General features: G+C 40.7%; 1 protein-coding gene across 1 annotated transcript in view; it reads right to left on the bottom strand.

Moving 5' to 3' along the window:
• Positions 1-18,182, bottom strand: part of NYAP2 (neuronal tyrosine-phosphorylated phosphoinositide-3-kinase adaptor 2) — a 238,856-nt gene that overhangs the window by 89,903 nt on the left and 130,771 nt on the right. The window contains exon 3 of the mRNA XM_026491817.4: positions 8,981-10,081. Coding sequence (XP_026347602.4) covers positions 8,981-10,081 — 1,101 coding nt within the window. The remainder of the gene's footprint in view (positions 1-8,980; positions 10,082-18,182) is intronic.

Genomic DNA, 18,182 nt, shown 5'->3' with positions numbered 1-18,182 from the left:
CATTGACTGGTGTAGCCTTATTTCTGAATTGAAATGTTTCTGCATTTTATAAATCTAAAGCAGGGAGGGTTCTTCTTAATGCAGAATATTGCTGATTAAATTGCCGACAAGAAATTGCACTTAAAGATTCAGCAGCCGGAGAATATAAACACAGGGGATAAACACGTCTGCCTGCATCAATCAAAGACAGTTGCAGTCTACCCCCAGAAAGGTGAGCAATTATTTATGAAATTATGTCTTCTTCAGTGATTCTGTGTTGCAATCCAAGAAGAAACTGAATGAGGAAAACAGACAATGTCATGGTCCCAATTACCCAAGGAGTCGCACGCATTTTCAAAATCAACAGATTTTACTTACACTCTTTTAACCTCATCATCTTGAAAAGAAATTTCTTTAGCTTTAAAAAATAGTAATAATTAAGTAGGTCAGTATGTTCTTGAAGAACTGTATTTTTTTATTTTAATTTTAAAGATAAGTGTCTGATTCTGTCAACTGCACATTAACACAAATCTAAAGAGAAAAGAGGTGATGCTAAGCAGCATTTTGCATAGGGCTCTTTTGGAGTGTTTGTTTTACTAGATCGGTTTCCAGATTAATGATTTCGGGGCCCACACTGCCTTTGAGCATTGGCTGGGGTTTTTGATCCATGGGCTATGGTGTTTTGCCTTGTGGTAGCTAAGGGCCATCAAGCTACTACATAGTTATGGGCAGGAAGCAAGCAGCTGAGGACAAAAGCCCTACAACCCTGGAGGTAGAATCAGCTAGTTGGTAGCTCAGTATTGAAAATCTCATGGACCAAAGAAATATGCATGTATTTTTTTAAGTTAAACTTGGAGGCATTGAGGTGAGCACTCACATCTTCTCGCCCGGGTCATTTAGGTGATTCTGAGGCCCCCTAGGCAGACCACATGCCTTCAGGGACAGCTCAGAAGCCTGCAGTACAGGACAGCTCATCACAGAGGCTAGGATCTTCCAAAGTGAATTTTAGAGGGTGCTGAAAAAGTTTTCCACGCCTTTCCTAAATTGATGACCACTGTTGAGTGGCTATTCAGGTACAGATTTAGCTCTCTCTTACTAAGCAGATGACACTGTAAGTCATTAGAGTTTTAATGACAACTGGTATATTTTAATGGCAACAGGAAGAGGAAAGAAATTGGAGAGAATGGTCAAGTGTAGATAAAGTATCATTAAAGCCAGAAACTCTAGAGCTAAATAAACTGGATTCAAGTCCCTGATTTACTCTGATAGGACACTGGGCAAGTTGTGCTTCAGTGTCTCCCATCTTTAAAATGGCAATGTTAATATCACCTGACCCAGAGCATTGCAGAGAGGATGGAATACAGGTATGTAAAATGTCTAGAACAGTGTCTGACACAGGTAAACATATCAAAGTATATGCTACCATTATTATGGAAGCATTTTTGAGGAAAAGTTCGGGTGCTGCACACTTTCCCCAAGTTCTCACCACTAGCTGCTTTGCTGGATCCCACTCTGGGCAAAGTTCTTGAAATCTGGTTTTGAAATCGTTCCTGAGATAAACCTGTTGGAGGCAGAGGCATGTTCCAAGAATTTCATCACCTCATTCCCCAACATCACTGTCAGCTCTAATGCCTGGGATCTCTGGCTCAGTCATGACAGCCAGACCTCCTCATTGCTCTCATAATGCCTGCTCTCCCTGTCCTTCCAGTGTCTCCCAAGGAAGACTCCCGTTCTGTCATATTGATTAGACCATGTGACCAAGTGTCCTCTCTGGGAAGCACCCCCTTGTTCTGGGTCATGGCTCCATCTGGGGTCACCACTCTCGTCTGGCTAGCCCTCCCACTTAGATGGCCTGCAACCATCTAGGCAGACCTCTGGGGTAGGGACTGCTGCAGGCCTGAGTCTCAGGTTCTCCTGCCTGCCTGACCAACAGCACCAGCCCCTGCCAGACGTAGCTCTTATCAGTGGTTCTCAAACTGAAGTGCTGAGGAATTCTGATGAAGAGAATAACAAAGGCCCAGCATGTGTAAGATGGAGGTTCTAACTAAGAACCAGAATGGACATTCTTCACAGCTCGCCTGCCACATATACCACTGTTAAACTCCCAAGGTCTCTGGGAGAATCCAGACAGAGCAAAATGGATTTTCCTATTGATCCATCCAGATGGCCCTGATTGTCTTCTTTGCAAGATGCCAACTAATCAGTAGCTTACTCAAGGAAAGGAAAATAACATTCACTCATTTCAAGCTCTCCCCTCTCTCTTCTTTCTCTTACATAGATTACATTTCTGACTTTGTTAGATAAAAGCAATGTGTTATATGTTTCTCTTGCATACAAGTAAAGGGTGTTGCCAATATCTACCCATATATCTCTGAGTAACTGTTGGATAGCAGGATAAATATTACTGGGGATTTCATTAAAAAGTCAATGTCCCAGGCCCAACCTCTACAATTTCTCATTGAACAGGTCTATGATAAGGCCCAGGAATCTGTTTTTGACAACACCCAGGTGAATATGACACAGGAGGTTCTTGGACCAGAAGTCTAAGCTTTCTATGTCTTTGCCTACATACTTTGAAGCACCCGAGGGCCTTCTCTGAAGCCTGAGCATGTCATCATGGTATTGGCTCAAGTGTGTCATTAAAACCCAGGTTCTGGTTCAATTTCCCCTGTAAGCAGCTGGAAGGAGCCTTGCTAATGCAGAAAGCAGCCTGAGGCCATGGCGCGGGGCTCTGAGTGGAGGGAGGGGTGCAACCAACAAACACTAGGAGAGGCAACTGACAAGGGTCATGTCTTTATTTAAGATGTTTAACAAAACCTACAGGCTTTGGTCTTTCCAGGCCTTCTGGATCCTCTGAGATACTCTTCAGGTTGTTCTGAGGGAAGCTCAAGTCCCAAATGCCTTTAAAGAATCCTAGACTTCTACAAGTTACAGATCCAGCTCCTAACTCTGGTCAGGTGGTTCCAAGTCACCATGAATCCAGAAGTTCTGGCCCAAGTCCCAGGCTGAGGGCACACCCATTCTCACTGCAAGTGAGAGACCCAGACTCGTGAATTCTCCTGTCTGCCCTTCCCATTGACTTCTCAATATTTGCTTGAGCCCTAGCCACTCTGAAAAGCCCCTGCTTTTCACAGGAATGAAAAGGAGATATAAAGTCCTGAATTACTCTGCTTGTTCTATTTTTTTTTTAAAGATTTTATTTTTTTACTTGACATGACAGAGACAGCCAGCGAGAGAGGGAACAGAAGCAGGGGGAGTGGGAGGGGAAGAAGCAGGCTCCCAGTGGAGGAGCCTGACGTGGGGCTCCATCCCAGAACGCTGGGATCACGCCCTGCGCCAAAGGCAGACGCTTAACGACTGCGCCACCCAGGCGCCCCTCTGCTTGCTCTATTTTACAGAAAAAATATTTTAAACAGGTCAAACAAAATGTGTAGGTGATCCGAAAATAAACTAACATTCATTTTGGGTTTCCCAGGACAATTAGGTCTTGGGATGTTGATATTCTTACCATCTCATCTATGAATCCAAGAGCTTCATTCAAGGCTTAGTAAGTGGGTTAAATAAAGTAGCCTTTGAAGGTAAGGGTCACAGAGTCCCTACCCTGCAGGTCACACACTTAAACTGAATGAGAGGCTCCTCAGACAAGGTTATGTATCTGTTTCTTGGACCACAACTGATTAACGGTGTGATAAGGCACTGAGGGGAAGAGTTGAAGGAGAATAGGAGAGGCAGGGGAGGGAAGAGCGCCTATCCACATCCATAAAACTACCTGAAAGAAAGACGGGAGCCAGGAAAACCACAAGAAACAGACAAAAGAATTCAAATAAATTTAAATGATACAGCAGTAAAGGGCGAGTCAGAGCTACAAACTCAAATAGCCCCTGAAGACATCCCAGTGTCATAATAATTAAGCTATCAACACAGTGTCACTGTTATTATAAATGGCCAGGGCAATGATAGTCGCCACTGTGAGAGGCGTGTCCTATTCCAGTCACCTTGCTAGACAATTTTTTTAAAAAGATTTATTTATTTATTTATTTGAGAGAGAGAGAGCGAGATTGAGAGAACAGCAGCAGGAGAGGCAGAGGGCTAGGGAGTGAGAATCTTAAGCAGACACTGTGCAGGCCTGACACGGGGCTCAATCTCATGACCTGAGAGCAAGACCTGAGCTGAATACTTAACCGACCACACCACTGAGGTGCCCAGAACAAACACTTCAAGCGCTCTAGCACGTAGTAGGCACACTGTGATGATCACAGCAATGACTGAATCACAAAGATGGCTACATGATGTTAGTAGAACCTTCCTTTTTTCCTGAAAGTGGGATAAAAATAAATACGGAAATACATTTTAAAAGATTTCCTTCCAAACTCATTCTTTTTTTAATTGAAAATTTCTTTTTAAATGAAATTAGTAAGTCGAATCAGTTTTTTCACCAGCAATGCCCAATATTTTAGCATCACTGTACCTCAAATAACTTACAAAACGAGAAGTGTGTGTGTGTGTGTGTGTGTGTGTGTGTGTGTGTGTGTGGTGGAGGGGGCATGGAGATAGGTTTTTGTTGTTTTTTGGTTTTTGGGCTTTATTTTTTTTTTATTTTTTATTTTTTGGTTGGGTTTGTATGCATGTTTCCTTTGGGTTGTTGTTTCTGTGTGAGTGAGTGTGTGTGTGTGTGTGTGTGTGTGTGTGTGTGTTTTAAGAAAGTAAATGGAAAGGCAAAGGTTACATCTGATTCCTAGGTTTATTTCATCAAACCAATAGGACCCACTTACACTTATAATTGTAAAAATACAACATAACATGTAAAAATCTTAAATGGGAGTATTTTTAAGAGGCTGAAGGATGAGATGTAGCAGTAGAAAACTGTATCTCCATTAAGGTGGAATATTGTTGTGTATAATGAAGCTCCTTGGCGATACCAACTTCCCATTTTTTTAATAACAATACAAGATGAGGGGGCCTACATCTTTTTTTCCCTTTGCTCTTACTTTAGGCCCTCTTGTCTTTGTCCTTCTGTGAGCTCTATGCGGACCTTTGCAGGTGCTTTATGTGTTGGTGTCCATATTGGCTTACCTGTTGATCCCACCTGTGTGTGCATTTCTTCTGTATCTTCCTTGGTGTCTTAGTTTCTGAATTAGTCACTTTACTGTTTCATGTTTCTATTTTTTCCTTAAATTTTCTATTAACGTTTCTCCACACATACCTTTTCTATCTCATACCCCCCCTAGGTATATTACAGAATTTAATTATATTCTTCATTGTGTCTTGTACTTTTTTATAGGAACATATATTCATGCATTTATATTAAATATAGGCAAAACCTCTCTTTTAAAAATATTTCTTATTTGAGGAGAAAAATATTTTAAATACTATTATGGTGAATACTCCAAATTCACTATAAACATATTTGAACTTCACATACTTCTCATGTAGACAAAAATTTACAGCAATAAAATACAAGTGGATCACTTCTTACATGCCTTATAGACTCTCTCTGCACAAAATTAAGAAATATTAATAATAACCAATGCAAATAAATATATTATAGTTAGATTATTAAGTGTCCTCATCTATAGCTAAGAAACATGACAATGTCCCATCAATCAGGGAAAAAAAAATACTTCCTAGAACACTTAATGTGAAGCCATGTTTAGAAAATCATGCAGTGAAATGAAATTGGTTCATAGTCTACCACTATCATCTTATTGTATTTCTTTCCTATCCCTCAATCTCTGCCAACAGTTGTAAGCTTTTAAGATATGAAATTAAATTAAAATTTTAGATTTTTTAGATTATTAAAATAAGAGTTGAAGGCATATATTTTACTTGACATAGATTTTTTAATTAAAACAGAACTATTACATTTGCTTTGAATTGAATATTAGGAAATTATCAAAACGACACTTTCAGTTTAAGCCAGAGGGTATGGAGAATAGAAATACCAGGCTTAATTTTATTCTTGAAATGTAAAAAAGAGAGAAGAAAGAAAGAAGGAAAGAAAGAAAGAAAGAAAGAAAGAAAGAAAGAAAGAAAGAAAGAAGAAAGAAGGAAAGGAAGAGAGAGAGAAAGAAAGAAAAGAAGGAAAGGAAAGGAAAGAGAAGAAAAAAGAAAAAAAAACCTTGAGGTTTAGGAGTCATGAATGTGATAGTACTTCATATCACTTATTCTGTCCTTATGATGTCAGCAGTGTCTGTAATTTCTACGTGGCAAGCATAGAGGGGAGAGTTGCATCACTGAGTATACTGCAACAGTGATTATAGGTTAGCTCCCAATTACCAACAAGTTTGGATCTACTTTTTGAATTACAGAAAGATCCTGAGAGCCACTGTGCTTTTTTTTTTTAATTTTATTTATTTATTTGACAGAGAGAGTGAGGGAGAGCACAAGCAGGAGGAAGCGGGTAGGGCAGAGGGAGAGGGAGAAGCAGACTCCCCACTGAGCAGGAAGCCTGATGCAGGTTTGATCCCAGGACCCTGAGATCGTGACCTGAGCCAAAGGCAGATGCCTAACCAACTGAGCCACCCAGGCACCCCACCACTATGATTTTTTTTTTTTTTAGCATTTTCTTCTGGAGTCAAAAGTAAATAACATGAAATTATTCTTTGCACTATCTGCATTTGTCTGCCTTTCCGTTTATGTAAAGTAAAATATTGAAGTTAATGGAACTCAAGCCATGCCCTTTCTCTGAAGAGTTCATACATGATTAACAGCACACAAGAAGGAATTCAATCCTCAGATCCCTAAAAGCTATAAAGAGCCTGGATCACTTTTCCATGTGTAAGCTTTGTTTTAGAAGCACACAAAGCTCATTTTGGACTCGAATGGAGAAGTCTGTGACATATAGCACATAGACAAATTCTAACAGATGGATTTTTCTTGAAATAACTTCATTAGTTAATCATTTCTTTTACATATACTTTTTCTGGCTAATTGGTATAGCTGCCAGCTGGAGCTGTTAAGGATCTTCCAAAGAAACTGGTAGGTAGGGAGAAAAGCCAATAATTTCACCAAATCTAGGCTGAAACACCCATTAATTTCACACTCACCATTACATATTTGGAAGGCAAAATCTTATTCTTTCATTTTTTTTCTCCAATTTATTCCAAACACCTTAATTGATCTGTGCTTAAACTAAATCAATCATCTAGAGGAAACTTGAAACTTTAATAAATTAGTTAGGTCAGGGTTCACCAAACTGGCCAGTATGGACATTGTGGGCCAGATTATCTTTTTTTTTTTTTTTTTATCAGCTTTTAAGGAGTACTCTGGCCTGTATCCACTCGATGTCACTACCCCCAGTTGTGACAACTAAAAATGTCTCCAGACATTGCCAAAACTCCCTGGAGGCCAAACTGCCCTAGCTGAGAACCACTATTTTATTTTATTTTTTATTTTATTTCATAAGATTTTATTTATTTATTTGACACAGAGAGAGCACAAGTAGGCAGAGCGGCAGGCAGAGAAAGAGGGAGAAGCAGGCTCTTTGCTGAGCAGGGAGCCCAATGCAGCACTCGATCCCAGGACCCTGGGATCATGGCCTGTGCCGAAGGCAGACAGATGCTTTACCGACTGAGCCACCCAGGCGCCCCTGAGAATTGCCATTTTAGAAACAGATTGTTCCTAAGTTTTAATTCAATTTAAAAATAATTTAATGTACGCACATACCTATGTATTTTACTTCAGACATGTCTAATAGATTAGAATTTTTTTGCCTTTCAGTCTGGTAAATGAAATATTTTGGGCAAGGGTTATTTAAGCAGTAATAGTTTCATAAATCTTTCTGGGTAAACAAGCAAAACAGGCAGGATATGTGGCTTCTAACATGAATGAATATTAATTATCTAAGGAGTGCCATCGCCACTGAGGCTCCTGGGTGGTCCAGTCAGTTAAGCATTTGACTCTTGGTTTTGGCTCAGTTCATGACCCGAGTCCAGAGACTGAGCCCCCCTTGGGCTCCACACTCAGTTGGGAGTCTGCTTGAATGATTCTCTCCCTCTGCCCCTCCCCGCACTTTTTCTCTCTCTATTAAATAAGTAAATAAACCTTAAAAAAAAAAAAGTGCCATCACCATCTTTATCATCAGAGGTACTGATTTTTTTTTTTCTCTAAGGAAGGAACTCGGTGTGATTGGGTAAGTGGATAAGTAAAATCCTGTGTTGGGATAACCTGAGATGAAAATGATTAATTACTGCATTTTTAAGTAAGGGAAAGCAGTCTACTTTAATGCAATGGACACAGAAAACTGGGATCTGTTTTGACTTTACTGTATACATATGGAGTGATCTGGGGTTCACAAGAGGATTTAGTCATTCAGATAAAGACATTTCCTGGTCTTCGAAGTTCTATGGTAAATGTAAGGTGCATCACCTATTTATCCCTTAGTGATTTTTCTGTAACTTATGTTTCAGTGGATCTAGGAGGAGTACCATAGGAATAAGATGCTAATTACCATAGATGTTAAAAGGGAAGCAAGGAGCCTTTTCTAGTTTAGGGTGAATGTGAGAACATAATAACCCCATGAAGTATGCAGGGAGAATCACTCACCATGTTAAAAAAATACTAAATTCTATCCAAATTTCTATCTTTCCAGCAAAAGCTTTGTAATACAGAGTTGCTCAAGCAGGTTTTTAATATAAGATAAAGATGAATGTTAACATTTATTATTATGTTTATATACTTTGTCTCAAAAAATCAAGTTATTTACCTAAAAAATTCCACAGTAATCTGTTTACTTTATGAGACTTCTTAGAGCCACTGTAACAATTCAGATTTTACACTTCACTGTTTAAAAAGTCATTCTTCCTTTCAAGAGCGTATGTTACACTAGGCCAATGAGTTCTTTCAGAATGCACTATCCTTCCTCGTGGCAAAGTGAAATAACCCACTTTGATATTTCAACTCAAAGAACTAAAGGCCCTGCACTCTGTCTTCATCTGCACACCCCGGGCTTCACTTTATTTTTAAGTCGGAAACCCAGATCCCATAGACTCTGCGCACTTACTCTCTGCGGGGTCTTTAGAACGGCGGCCGCTGGACGACTTCCTCAGCAGGCTTCGTCCAGAGGTAAAGAGGCTGGTTAGTTCTTCCAAGGGACTCGTGGGGGTCCTGGACCGGGAGGCACCCGGAGCCGGGCCGTAGGTGTTCACCGAGGCGTTGACCATCTTGGCCCCATCCTGCGACACCGGCCTGCCGGTCGAATGAGGCACTGATGGAGAGCTCCTGGAGAGGCTGCCCGAATGCACGGCGTCGTAGGGCGGGGGCCGCTTGAGGCTGAGCGGGGTCAGGGACCTCCCCATGCTGACCGGCGACGGGGAGGCCGAGTGGCTCTTCGGGTAGCCGTGGGGGGACTGCGTGCGGTACAGGGTGGACGGCGGGGGCGGGGACGAGGACAGCGCGGAGGCGGCGGCGGCGGTGGCGGGGCCCAGGGCTGCGGCCTGCTCTTTGTCCAGCTTGGGGTGGCTGGAGGCGTGAGAGGGCAGTGAGGACGGCGACGCGCCGGCCTGCTGCTTCATGTAAGACACGTTTTCCAACACGGGCAGCTTGGTGACCTCCAGCGGGGTGAGCGGAGACTCGTCAGAATTGGGGGAGCACTGCACTGGCGCGGGGGGGAACACCAGCAGCGGGGGTCGGTGAGAAAGCAGGTTGGGGAAGGGCGGGGGGATGTCACAAAGCAAACCCTTTGGAGTACATGGCACTGAGGACTTGGCGACGTCCGAGTCAGGCACCGTGGGAGTAGCACACTGCGAAGAGCAACTGTGATGGTCAAGGTCATATTTGGAATCTTGGCCCAAGTCGTCAAAGATGGGGTATTTCATCTCCTCGTAGACGGCCTCGCTCTGGTCATCATCCTCCTTCCTGAAGTCTCTGAGAATGTTGCCCACCATCTCGATGTACACGGGCTCCTCCTCCTCGGGGTCCCCCGCCGGGCTGCTGACGTGGGACAGAGAGGGGTCCCGCGGGAGCGACGTCCTCCGCGGCCCTTGCTTCTTGATGTATGTTTCATCGAAAGATGTGCTCAGCTGAGTGTTCGGGTTCCGTTTGGGTTTGGGAGGAGGGATCTTCTTTGAATATTCATCACTGTGGGGTCTGGGTTTGGCAGACACTACGAAAGAGAAAAGAGAAAAACAGAAAAGTAAAATAGATGAGTACAATAGGAAAGCCTTCAAATAGGACTTGCACTTGGGTGTATCGCTACGAACTTCTGATGGGGGCAGGGGAGGGGATGGTAATCTGCTTTGTCTCTAGTTTGAGGCTTAACTTAAAAATCAAACAAAGTCAAATACTTTCCATATGTAGGAAAACCTGATGACAGAACAATGGTAGCCTTTATCTCCAAACTAGTATTAATAACCCGACACTGATAAATGCATTAACCAGGACTATTCGTCCCTCTGCCTTAAAACTTCTGAACAGAAGCCTTCCGATGAAACATGTTCCGTAAAAACAATCCTAAATTTCATAAAGATTAACCTCCAAGAATTAAGTGAGAAACTCAGTGGGGGGGGAAATATCAAGTTTCTGTTAGCACAAATGGTCACAAAAATACCGTGGGATTTGAACCTTTTCAATGATGTGGGTATTGCCTATGATCACCTCTTGCTTTCATTTAGGATAAAAATGCCCAGCCTGCTAGACTTAATCTCTGCCTTGGTTCAGATAAATAACTTCTATACAGATGGGTCTGATACTTCAGGGGAAATTGATGTGAAGATCTTATGAGGCTAGACAAGTTAATCTCTAAATCTCCAGGTATTGTTGATTATGGTGTATTTGTCTGTTTTTGTTCATGAGATCTCTTACGATATCCCAAATGCTATCTTGGAATGAATTTATTAGGTGTGTTGCAATGACACATCAGAACCCCCTCAAGCGGCTTACAAGAAAATAATCCAGAGAATGTTGTATAAGCTTCAAGATTAACTTTTGGAAACTCACAACAGGTATATTCCCTAGTGTGTTCAACAGCCTGCTGGAAGGAAGCACCCCTAGAAATGAAACATAAACTCTGACACCATCCAGTAGGGTGGAACAGGCTGGCAACATGTCAGTGACTGAAATCAATTATTCAGCATGCAGGGAAGGTAGTGGCACCTTGTTATTAACTCATTATCTCATTGTGTTGATATATGATTACAACGATTATCATTATTATGCAATGTGGCAGAATGCAGTTACTTGTGGTAAATGGTAGCATATAATGTAAGGTGACAGTATAGTTTATTGGTGTAAAACTACTGAGAAAATAACAAGCTTCTCTATAATTTATAGCCTTAAAGGAGGCGGAGTCTCAAGGCACAAATCAGGAAACACCTGAAGTCATCTTTGTTTTTTTAGTTAGCATACTATGACACGGGAGATTTCTAAAACTTACTAAAGGAGAAGCAAGGGCTTAAAGATTAGTCTGCTGCTCTACACATAAATCATGACTACAGAGAAAGGAAACCCATCAAATATTCTAGAGAAGTGGCTATGTCGCTCACTTTTCTAGGTCATTCCTGCTTTCAAATATTCTGTTCTATTGTGCCCGTGATGACGTTTTTACTCACTACAATCAAATATCTTTTTGAAGGAAGTTTCTTAATGTAATCTAGACTTTTCCCTTTAACTCCTATCAGGAAAAACTAGATGTTGCTCTCCAGGGGGTTATAGCAGTGGAGTCTTTGAGGCCAAAAGTGAAAAGCCTGGAGACATAATGGGGCAAAAATCACCCAGACAGTTCTTTAGGAGGGAACCAAAGTGGCCAATATCTCCTCTCTGTACCTCCCACGGGTCTTAAATTTTACTGGTTTTAAAATCTACTGTGTATGTTAATTTTCATGAATTAAATAACTCATCAGATCATATACAAAAATCTGAGCCTGATGTATAAAGTACAGTTATACATCACTGAATAAAGTTGGCTTAGTACTGGGGGAACATTGAGTCAGGTCCTAAAAGAACAAAAGCCTATTCAGACTATTCTTCTAAAGCTTATTCCCTGCCATCTTCCACCTTATGGTCTCATTCTAGGCTAAGTAACTCACATGCTGGGAAAATGTTTGCCACTGATTATTGGGTTCTAGAGATTGAATGGTATGGGGTTATGGGAATCCTTAGAAGAGAGATATCTGAATAGTGAGGTGCTCTGTGAATGGAGGGTTAACCTAAAGCTAGGAATTAGTGTGTCCATGAGATGATAACTTCATTATATGGGAGCAGTCCTACTTGGAATAAGATTAGCATTTTTATCCTTTCTAAATTTTAATGCACTTCTGTTTTCTTTGACCCTCCACTAAAGTCTGATGTCCGCACCTAGACTTGGGTAGTTGTATAGAAAGAAATAACAGGACAGGCAGAATTCAAGCATCTGAGCCCAAGCACAGGTAGCAGCACGGCACCAAGGGAAGACCATAACCCAGGAGTCCCAGGCAGTGAGGGGTCGATGGTAGAGCTAGTTGTGAAATGATACTCAGGGAAGCAGTAGCCTTGTGAACAACCTTGGAACCAGTGTCCCTCTTCCCACATAGGTTAGAAGGTGGCCTTTGGAATGGGCAAGACCAATGCTTGGGTTGCACTCAAAATGTGAGCAAATTTTCTTTGCCACTCATTTTCTTTGCCAAAAGGAACAGAAAAAAAATTAAATAAAGATACTTCATATCTATGAAATGATTGAAGAAAGAAAAGTTTCTATTCTAGAACACAACACAGAAATAAGTAGAGCAACTATTCATAAGGAAGGAATTTAGACAATCCATTTGTATTGTGAGGACAACTTCAATGCCAAACCAAGCACGATATTGTCTGACAAGGGGAAGACAATATGTGACTCTTATGGTGGCTCTTAGATAATCAAAATTCACCACTGCTATGGACTGAACTGCATTTCTCCCACATTGATATGTTGAAGCACTAACTTCCAATGTTATTGGAGGTATTTGGAGATGGTGCCTTTGGGAGGTAATTAGGCTTGGATGAGGTCATGAGGGTTGGCTCCTCATAGTGGGTGGGATTAGGACCATCATGTGAGGATATAGTGAGAAGGTAGACATCTACAAGTCTGGAAGAGAGTTCTCACCAGAAACCAACTCTGCAGAAACCAACTATGCAAGCGGCACCTTGATCTCGGACTTCTGGCCTCAAGAACTGGCAGCAAATAAATGTCTGTCATTTAAGCCACCCAGTCTACGGTATTTTGTTATGGAAGCCTGAACTGACTTAGATAACTGTGTATTTATTGAGCCCTGCATAAAGACGCTCTACAGCTAAATGATAAGCACCCACTTTAATTCCATCCTCTGGCATTCAAATACTTGAAATAGCTTTGTTATTTTAAAAATTAATACAGCTCTTTCCCAGTCTTTTCAATTTAAGTTTCACCTGCCCCTGCCCTATATCTCCTTATCCCCTGGAACCATGTCACAAAGAGCAATTACACCTAAATATAGAAATTCTCCTCCCAGGTACCCACCCAGGGACACCGTTCCCACCCAACAGCCTGTAATTCTGGTTGTTCTTGGTCTGACTCTCTAATCTCTGATTTGTGCTTTTGATTCCGACCCGTTTTCTGGATGCATTTTGTTTGTTGTTGTTGTTTGCTTTGGCATACTAACGCCCTGTTCCACTTTGTTTTACTGTCCACCAGCTGAAGGGGTTCCCCAGCCAGCCTTGCCCAAGGAATACTTCATCATCTGGGCAAGCTAACCCCTCCCTTTCCCTTTCATATAGTGCAAGCACATTTTGTTTCCCGGTCCTCTTTCTTTGTATTGATCCAAATTTGAAAAGAGTATTGAGGATTATTTAGATAGTAAAGAGTTAAGTAAATTACAGATGATTGGGATGAATAAACAGATTCATTCCTTCAATATCAGGAGACTTTTTTCCAGACAATATCTGCTTCCCATTTCATATCCCCCTTGCAATTGAGTAAATAATTCATGGAGCAATAAAAATTTGTTTCAACTGTCATGTATGCTTTTTTTTTTTAAGTTTACCCATATAAGGAAAAGCCTGAAATTTTAAACAACATTGTCACATAATTTATTCTACTTTAACCTCACTCTAGAGAATTAAAAATTAAAGGAAAAAAATCATTTTTAAACAGTCATTTCTTTAGAGAATACTTAGAAACAGTCTTGATCTATAGACATAGATGCTGAAATACTGCTAATAAGACAATGAAAATTCCTTGTAAATTTCAACATTAAACTAAATTCAACCATAATAAAAAAGGTGATTTTTATTGCTCTTGAATGAATTTTAACTTATTTCTAATAAGCCCAAAGATAGAGGCAATAATTCCTCTTCAGCTCCAGAACACACATTTTAATGCTTAAAATAGCATAATGACAGTAGCATTGAATAAGCAGAAAGTGACATTTTTGAAATGAAATATCTGAGCACAAAGGTTATGCATGGCTTTCAGTCATGCCCAGATGATCTGTCTTTTACAGTTAATTTTGGAAGTTCACCATGTCCTTTGTCAACCTATCCTTCTGAAATAATTTTTCCTTATTAAAAAAAAAAGGTATAATGTAAAACCATGCTTTAGTATCTGTTGATGTTCTGGACCCAAGAAGTGGAAAGATGTGACACAGCACAGGTCAATACTTCCCTGTTTTTCTGGTCACAGAATCTCAGAATTTGAAGGGCTCTTAGAAATTATCCAGCCCAGGGGTGCCTAGGTGGCTCAGTCGTTTACGTGTCCACCTCTTGATTTTGGCTCAGGTTTTGATCTCAGGGTTGTTAGATGGAGCCCCATGTGGTTCTCTGAGCTGAGTGTGGAACCTGCTCAAGATTCTTAAGATTCTTCTCTCTCTCCCTCTCCCTCTGCCCTTCCCCACAGCGTGCACGCTCTCTCTCTCTCTCAAATAAATAAATCTTTAAAAAAAGAAAGAAATTATCCAGCCCAAATGCTGTTCATTACTGATGAAGAAACATAAATTCCTCAACAACTACATAAAAAAATGAAATCTCATCATTTCAATTCAATTTTTTATACCTTTTAAGACAAAGGAAAACAATAGGGGGAAGTTCTGCAATTTAGTATTTTGTATATGGCATACAGTACCATTTCAAAAGGTCTCCTCAGAAATAAAAATTAAAAAAAAATAAAAATAAAAGGTCTTCTGAGCCCATGCTATAATGTTGGTATCATACCTCTGGAGCTCTGTAGTTAGAGAGATATATTAAACAGGTAATTCAAATGGGAAACAGGAGTCCAGTTGAGAGAAGTAGTGTCCACACTGTGTGATCCTAAAACTGGCTGATTCTGGAAGGTGAGAGACACATTTCCCACTTTTGGCAGAACTGTGCTCACAATAACTCTCTCTCTCACAACTCACAATTCCAAGGGTTTGAGGGATATTTTTATTTTCACAGTCACAAGCTTTGCAATTCCATCCAGAAAATTCTTCTTGTTGATTTTATTTTTTTTAAATAAGGTGTTTGTAAAGGGATAGAGTTGCAAATGCCCTTGGTCTGTTTACAGTAGGACCAAGAAAGTATGATTATGTGCAAAAAAGGATCAGATTTGGAGTTGTAGGACCTGTGTTATTGTTCTGGAAAATTGACAACTCAGATCAAAGTTTGGATGGAAACAAAGGATATAAGACATGGAACTGGCTCAACAGCATGGTTTTAAAGTTGAATGGGACTTAGAGCTTGGCTTAAGCTAGAAGATGTGATTCTAATCACATCTTTGCTTCGGGTAAGCTGCATAACTTTGGGCAAATTACTTTGAAGTGCATTATTGTTTATACTCACTTTCGCCATAGATAATAAGGGACTTTAATCATAACTGTCTTTTTTAAAATTATTCATTTCAACCATTAATTATAAAATAAAATTTGTAACCAATATTTTGAAAGAAATGAATTAAAACAGATGAGAAAATACGAGTACATTTCATGTGAAAAGAGTAGAGGTTGTTTCTTGAAACAATATTTACTTATAAGTATACAGATATTTCCGAAGGCTTCCATATCTTGTAGAGGTTATGATGAAGGATGTTTGAACAGTCCTAAAGCAGACACTTTCTGGTTGATGGCCTTCAGGAAGGGCTCCATCAATCCTTTCCCTTCCAGTATGTGCAGACTTTTCCAACCTTCGAAAGGTAGAGGATTTCTTCTCTCCTTGAATATGGCAGCTTTCACCTTCTCCCAAAAGAAGTTGGGCACCATGAAAGAAGTCAAACTACTCTGAGATTACCATACAGTGAGGAAGCCCAAACCAGCCAAGGGGAAAAGAACCAAGAAAATCAGTCAATAATGAAAATGAAACCCTGGCCATACCACTCCAGTCAGTCTGTTCCGGTGACCCCTTAAGCTCTCTAAACCATCTCTGGTAAGACAGCAGACACTTTGAATCAGTGACAAGTTATCCCCACAGTACCTACTGAATTCCTGACCCACAGAATTATGAGGAAATATGACTCAGGGATAGTTTTTTGTGCATGTGTACATACCTGAAATGGTACCAAAATTATGGTGCTACCTTAACAAAAAATCTGAAGCTTGTGCAATGGCTTCAGGGTGGTGGCAGAGGCCTGAAGGACAGGGGGAGACTGAAAAGTCGGTGAGCAAATTGCTATTGGAGGCATAAAAAAGGAGAGCTGTGTTATAGATTGGTGGAAAGTTGGCAAGACTGTTGCCTGTGGTAATGTAGATAATATAAAACGTACCTAATGAATTTGTGGACCTGACTAAGCAGAGTTCTGGAAGGATGTGCAAGTGTCAGCTGGCTTGTTTAGCCTTGTACAGTAGAGGGCTGCATGAGAAAGAGAGACACTAAGGAAGGAAGTGTTCCGTTCTCAAGCAAAAGTGAAAGGAAATTGTTCCACACAGGACCTGCCATGAAGCCTTCTCTGATCCGTAAAAGGTTTTCAGGGTGAAAAATGGCCCTGAGGGCAAAGGTCAATCCAGAGCTCTGCCAATAGATGGTGGCCAGTCTACGTCAGGTTTTGTAGCACAAATAAATTGCATTTTTAGCTTGAAGAACTTTGCGTATGAGGAAATGCACTCAAAGAGCCTCATGGCACATGGGCATGATTCAAACGATGAAATCCGAGTTTTCAAGCTGATGTTGTAATGCAAGAAAACATTTGGGAAAGAAGGCGAGAGCATTTTGCTTACTGGGAATATTGTAGCTGAAAGGCAAATTGTAGTAGACAGTCTTCAAAGATAGCTGTCTTCAATCCCTTCCCACCTCATGTGCTTTCTACTTATCAACAGTTAGAGTCTATCTACCTCTCCTCAAATCAGGGCTGGCCTTGTGACTTATCCTGACCACAAGACTGTGGCAGAAGTGGTCATTTGAATCTTGGACTTGAGAGAACTGACAGCTTTCACTTCCTCTACCTTAAAAGCCTGTTGCCATATGAGAACTCTTAGACCAACATGCTGCTGTGAAGAAATTCAACTGAGTGATGTGAAAAGGCCACGTGGAGAAGAAGTAAGCTCAGACATGTGAGTGAAACCTTCATGGACCTTCCAATCCATCCCAACTGCCAGCTGAATGCAGCGCAATGAGAGACCCCAAGCAATATCATACAGGGTAGAAGAATTACTCATACAAGCCAAGTCAACTCACAGAATAATAAGAAGTAATAAATTGTTGCTGTTTTAAGCCATAGCATTCCGGGTTGGTTTATTGCACAGCAATAGATAACTGAAAGAAATACCAAAATTAATTTCCTGTTTGTGTAGATATCTCATAGAAAATGCTATTGTTATTTTCATAGAACTAGGGTACAGTGTGCACCCTGAGGAAACAGAAAACATCTTTCCAGAAGAGAAAAATTAAGGAAATAAGATTGCATTCTGAGTATTATAAAATCACCACAGGATGATTCAAAGAAGCGATATAAAAAGAGATTACACACTTTCTGGTGAAAAAGACTGGATCGAAGTCAGAGTGAAGGCATTGATATATCGAAGGAAGAACAACCACAGGGGATCTTGCCAGCCGGGGAATATCAAATCAGGAGACTCATAGAGCAAAACATGGTGGCACCCACAGCAGTGCCATGGGTATCCGGTCCTGCATGACATCTCTGTTGTGGGTACGGACTCTGCATGCTCGTAGAGCCTGAAGCCCTTATATATGATTTTCAGGAGTCCTTCTTTTCCTAACTTCAGTTTCTTCAAGAAACTTCTTAATAATTTTGTGTTCCAAAATATTATGCATATGTTTCTCATTAAAAACAAGCAAGACAGAATTCTGGTTTC

This window comes from Ursus arctos, unplaced genomic scaffold (genome assembly GCF_023065955.2).
Source record: "Ursus arctos isolate Adak ecotype North America unplaced genomic scaffold, UrsArc2.0 scaffold_1, whole genome shotgun sequence".
Lineage (NCBI taxonomy): Eukaryota > Metazoa > Chordata > Mammalia > Carnivora > Ursidae > Ursus > Ursus arctos.
This window is presented reverse-complemented; position numbering and strand designations above follow the sequence as displayed.